This window comes from Petaurus breviceps, unplaced genomic scaffold (genome assembly GCF_028583685.1).
Source record: "Petaurus breviceps papuanus isolate PSGF00001 unplaced genomic scaffold, PetGlider_PUasm1.0 220, whole genome shotgun sequence".
In the NCBI taxonomy this organism is placed as follows: Eukaryota; Metazoa; Chordata; class Mammalia; order Diprotodontia; family Petauridae; genus Petaurus; species Petaurus breviceps.
Genome location: NW_027185876.1, coordinates 4,102,991 through 4,108,990, shown reverse-complemented (window position 1 = coordinate 4,108,990; position 6,000 = coordinate 4,102,991). Strand labels below are relative to the sequence as shown.

General features: G+C 37.8%; 1 protein-coding gene across 5 annotated transcripts in view; it reads right to left on the bottom strand.

Moving 5' to 3' along the window:
- Positions 1–6,000, bottom strand: part of COL24A1 (collagen type XXIV alpha 1 chain) — a 380,667-nt gene that overhangs the window by 5,735 nt on the left and 368,932 nt on the right. For all 5 annotated transcript variants that reach the window (XM_069094574.1, XM_069094573.1, XM_069094569.1 and 2 more), the window contains exon 59: positions 4,023–4,132. In XM_069094574.1, coding sequence (XP_068950675.1) covers positions 4,023–4,132 — 110 coding nt within the window. The remainder of the gene's footprint in view (positions 1–4,022; positions 4,133–6,000) is intronic.

Genomic DNA, 6,000 nt, shown 5'->3' with positions numbered 1-6,000 from the left:
CACACACACCACCCCCATTGTAAGAAACCTCTCCCAGTACTCTTTAAGCTTAATGCCTTCCCTATGAGATTACCATCCAATTTAATCCATACATACCATGTTTGCATATAGCCATATGCATGCTATTTCTCTCATTAGAATCTGAGTTTCCTGAGGGCAGGGACAGGTTTTTAACCTTTATTTGTATCCCCAGTGCTTAGCACAGTGCCTGGCATGTATTAAGTGCTTAAGAAATGCTTACTGGCTATTGATTGTCTGGGTTGAACTAGAGGGCTGCTGAAATCTCAGCTCTCAAATTCCATGATGTGTTGTAAGGGAGTAGGGTAGGGAGGATGATGCAATCCCCCATATGGAAGAGGCTGGAAGTCTGCTTCCAGAAAACTATGATGACATGTAATAGAAATGCCCTGATTTGGAACAAGTCCTGTAGATGGTTCTGGTTTACTAACTAACCATGAGATGAGGAAAAGAATGGTTAAATGATTGTCTAGTTGGATCGGAAGTGCATTCCAAAGGCATTAGTTAGCCAGGGCCAATCACTGGTCTTTTGACTCTTCTCAGACTTATTAGTGTTGGAAAAGAGAGAGGCTTCAGTATTACTGTTCATGACCCTGATGTTGCTTCTGTCTCTGTTGGGTCTATTCTTTTCTTCCTTGAGGTAAAGGAAACTGGAGAAAGCTAAAACCTTGTGTACTCCAAAATGTCAGGCTAGTAAGCCTCAGGAAGTCTGGGCAATGGAGTCCATGTTTTTTGGAAGCCAAAGATGGAAGAATTGGGTCTAGAGTCACTGACTTGATCTAAGCTCAGCAATAGTAGAGATGAAGACTGATATATCCATCAGTCATATAGCTTTTGTAAGAGAACTTATTGGGAGCAAATGCTATTGGGAAGCTGTCTTAAGGTTGAGCCCACTCTCCTCATAGACTGACAGTAGTTGAGGTAAAAGTGTATAACCAGGTATTGGCAAAAATGTTTGTACTTCTGCTCTTGCTGTGTCTTTGTAGCAATTACCCCTATGTAAAAGCTAATTAGTGTTAAATGGAATTGGGGCACTAACCACTGTTGGCTAACAATGGGGGAACCCTCCCCAACCCCTAGAACCTTAAAGGTTAGATGTAGTTAGCCTCTCAAGAGAGGGTGAGTTCCCTCATCCCCACCTTGAATATTTTCAAGCAGAGGCTGCATAAACATTTTTCTGGTATAGAAGAGAGAGTGTAAGGCCAGAGCATCACTATTCTCATTCTTTGATCTCTTAACAACTAAACGCAATGGCCTCTTCTCAGTCCTTATTGTGCTTGATTCTGTTGAAGTTTTTGTCACTATTGATACCACTCCTTCTGGATATTCTCCCCCCTCTAAGTTTCCATGACGTTTTGGTTCTTTCTGAGAAGCAACCTGTGTTTTTGGTTATTCTCCCTCAGTTTCCTTTGCTGGATCATCAGATCACCATCCTTTTCCTTACTGCTAAATCAGGGTATCTTCCAAAGCTCAGCCCCGGACCTTCTTCTCTTCTATTTTCTCTTTCTACTCTTGGCATTTCCTTACTTGTATATATCTTGTATTTTTGCCCAATCACTCTCTCCTAGTAGAATGTAAACTTCTTGAAAGCAGGGTCTGATTCCTTTTTGTCTTTTATCACAAGCACCTAGGAAAATACCTACTATATACAAGGCATTTAAAGAATGTTAAATTATATTGATTGAATCCCATCTACAAAGCAAGTGAGTGATGATTAGACAAGCAGTGAGAATGATTAGATCTTTGCTTTAAGACCACTAGGGATCATTGCCACAGGTGGTAAAACAGCCAACATTTGGCTAGCTGTTATTTGGAGAGTTTTGTTCTAGGGGGAAAACAAGGTAGTTTTGTTGTCTCTGTGTGACACTTTCAGAGAAAGAACAAGAGTTTGAGTGACAGAGGTGGGATCTGAAAAACATTTAGTGACCTCAGAAAAGTCCCCTTTCTCTGCCTGGTCATTACTTTGGATTTTCAGAAGATGAGAGAGAAAAAACAACGGGAAGGATATGAAGAGGAGGGCAAAGGCAGGAGAATGGGAAGGAAGAACAATAAGGAAACAAGGAAAACTTAAAGAAAGGGCAGGAGGAAGGGACCACAGCAGTTGTACCCATTTAGAAGTGTAATTAAAACCATTTGAAAGACTGGAGAACAGCCATACATTTTTTGCTGCATGTGGATTGGGATCTTCTATCCCCATCTTGCTATATGCAATGACTTAGATAGACTTCCAGGGAAATCATGATGGTGAGGTGGAAAAGTTAGAGGATAAGTCACAATGACTTAGCACCATCCAAAAAGACAACAGATTTCCTGAATCCTTCTACTCCAGCTTTTGGGGGTGAATAATGGAGATATGCTGTGTCAAGATTTCTCAGTGGAGCATCCTCCCAAAGTATTGCAAGGTCGTTGTTAGGTCTTGCTTCTAGTAATTGCTAGGGAGAGATATGGGCTGGAGACAGAAAATGATCCTTAGGGAAAGAGAACTGGAGAGAAGAATTCCCACAAAACAATGACAATAATAGAAATCTATGCTACAAGAGGAAATACAGGTAGACACAAAAAGGAAAGATGGGATATGCCCAGGCCTGGAGAGGAGCTTGCTCATTTACATAGTTTTTACAGGAAATCATACGCACTTACAAGTTGGAATATGCATATTATGGAGCAACTTTACTTATGGACTGTACTGGTCCATAGGGAGGGTGCACCTCTGTAAGAATGAAGGGTCATTTGATGTTCTCCATAAAAGGAGGAGTTTCCCTGCCTGTCAAGATCCTCAGATCACAGACCATTCTGATTCTTCTTTCAGGTTAACTAAAAACTGGCAATTTTGTTTTGTTAGTCTAGATGTGCTTACTTGGGGCCCTTTGGTTGAGAGACACACCAAATTCTGATGTTCCAAGGGGAACTCTTGAGAAAACAAGCCAAAGAGACTGTTATTGAAAGAGGCCCCTAAAGATGAATGTGGTATGTTATATCAGGGGCCAGGCCAAAAGAATACAGAGATGATATATTTCCTCAAAGAAAGACTTCTCTGTCAGCATGAAACTCAAATACCTAGCCACAGGAAGTTCTAGAAAATCCATTTATAAGAGAGATAAACATAGGATTTGTTTTTTCAATTTAATGCAAACATATTAAGTTTGGAATTAAGCTTTTTGCTTCATAAATATTTTTAATATATGGCCAAAGGTAGACTAGAGAATCTCTAATATCTTTAGGATAATTAATTTATCGCTAGAAGGAAAAATACTTAAGAAAAGACACAGTATTTAATGATATTTCAGAGGTTAGTTTCTGACTTTGACTTTATAGATAGTGTTCAACATTAGTAGGTTTTGTGTCGATATTCTTTTTATAATGACATCAGTATCATTAAAATTTATGTAATTAGTCACTGATGATGGGCCCTGTAGCTGTTACAGATTTTACAGAGGTATACGTGTATATAAAACACATTGCAAATATGTTATATGAAAAGAAGCATGGTGTAGTAGAGAGAAGACTAGTCTTGGAGTAAGGAAAAACTGGGTTCATGTTTTGCTCAGAAATGTTTGATGATCATAATTAAGTTATTTAACTTTTTAGGACTTCAAGGAACTCTCTAAGACAAAGGGGCTTCCACATGGGAAGTTTCTCCAAAACAACAAAAATACACATATATATGTTTGCATGTATATATACACACACGTGTGTATACATGTATATAGATACATGTGTGCATAGAAAATTATTTGTAAACCGGCTACATACATATATGCATGTGCATATACACATGTGTGTATATTCATGCATGTACACACAAATATTTATTATTAAAAACCATTGATAAAAATATAACTACATACTAAGGATTTTTTTCACTTAACTGGAATTTTATTTCTTATGTTGTTGGGAGGATAGAACTTTGTCTTCATTTACAATTAAGGATCATTATGTCTATAACATCTGGATGTTTGAGCCTGAGAACAAGACTGGGATTTGCTCTAGAATCCGAGACATACCTTTGTCACAGACACCGGAGATAAGCAAGTTTGACCACCAGCACTGAAATTGCAGAACACCTCAATGGCATCTGAAGGACACCCAAGATTTGGGTCAATCCAGTATTTTCCTGTCGATTAACAAAACAAAACAAAACAAAACCTGAGTGAATTAAGTGTTAAACTAAAATGTATTTGAAACATTCTTGAAGATTGTTTGGAAGATGTTTTAAATATACTATATTGCAATCTTATTTTTTCCGGGAAACTGTCCCCAAAACTCCAATGTTCACAAAAATAAGAAAATGTACTACTAATAAAATGAATGGAGAAACATTATCATAAGGAGCCAGAAAACAGTGTTTTTAAACAATCTCCGTCTCATCAGAGATCTTAGACAGTTAGAAGAAAGCTTAGAACTTGCCTAGTTTAATACTTTCATTTTAATATGTGAGTAAACCAAGCCCATAAGAGGTTAAGTGACTTGCCTAAGGCAACAAACGATAGCAGCAGAGCCTGCACTAGGACCTAGGTCTTTGGATTTCCAATCTAGGTCCTTCCCTTTATCTTATGGAGCCTGCTAGTAGAGTGAGCTGTGATGGCATGTTTGGATTTAGACCAGATCATAACACTGAATGTCCTCAAAGTCCCAAAGCTAGATGAAGTTTTAATATTCCAAACTTTAATAATTTAAGTTTAAATAGTTTAAAACTGCACTAAGATTTCTGGGATATCACGTAGAGTTGAGGAAAGAATATTTTGGTTAAAAATATGAAGTTATTTTTGTAAATTATTAAGACAAGTATATAAATATTTCTACTTTAAGTACAGCTAATAACATGTCAATAATAGTTACTGTCAAATAGCTCATGTTTCTATAAATATCTCAAGGTTTGGAAAACACATTTTTTTCACAATACCATGAAGTAGGCAGTAGAAGGACTGTTATTCCTGTTTTCAAGGTGAAGGAATTAAGAGTAAGGGAAATTTAAAGAGTTGTCCACATTTATACAGCTAATAAGAGTCTGAACTTAGATTCAGCCTGGGGGTTCTTGAAACCATTTCCAGACTCTTTGACTATACTACATTGCCTGGCTATGAAATAATTCTTCATAGGATTATAGAAATAAAAGGATCTACTACTGGTAAAAAATAAAAGGGAGGGGGAACTAGGTGGGGCAGTGGATAGAATACTGGGCCTGGAGTCAGAAAGACCAGAGTTCAATTCTGACCTTGGACACTTACTAGCTGTGTGACCCTGGGCAAGTCACTTAACCCTTGCCTGCATAAAAACTGGAGATGGACATGGCAAACCACTCCATTATCTTTGCCAAGAAAACCCCATGGACAATGTTGGCATGCTATTATGGTCCACAGGGTCACGAAAAGTAGGACATGACTGAACAACAATAACCAGTGGTAAAGGAACTCATTTAGTGGAGTTTATACATGGACAAAGATTCCACTTGTCACATACTCAAGAAATTTATTAATGAGGTAGAACCTACGATTTCCCAAGGCAATCATCTACACTTTTGTATTGATCTGATTGTTAGGGGATTTTTCTTTACATAAAGCTTCTGCAACTTCCATCCATTGGTTCCAGTTCTGCCATCTAAGGTCAAGGAACACAAATCTAAATCCTCTTTTACAGGACAGTCCCTTCAATATTTGAAGACAGTTTTCATATTTTCTCTGTTTCTCATTTCTAAGCTTAACCTACTAAATTATTTCAACTGGACCTTATAGAGATAGCCCTTCACTATCTGGGTTCAATTCTTTTGGTTACTCGTTAGCTTATCAATGTCCTTTATAAAATGTAGCACCCAGAATGGACCACAGTATCCTAGATGCAGGCTGACTGATTTGGAGCATAGAAGGACTAGAAACTAAGTAGTCCTTTACCTTATATCTCTCTTAAGGTATCATAAAACTATATTCATTTTCTTGGTCACCATATCATGCTGATGCTTCATATTGAGCCTGAAGTCTCCCCAGA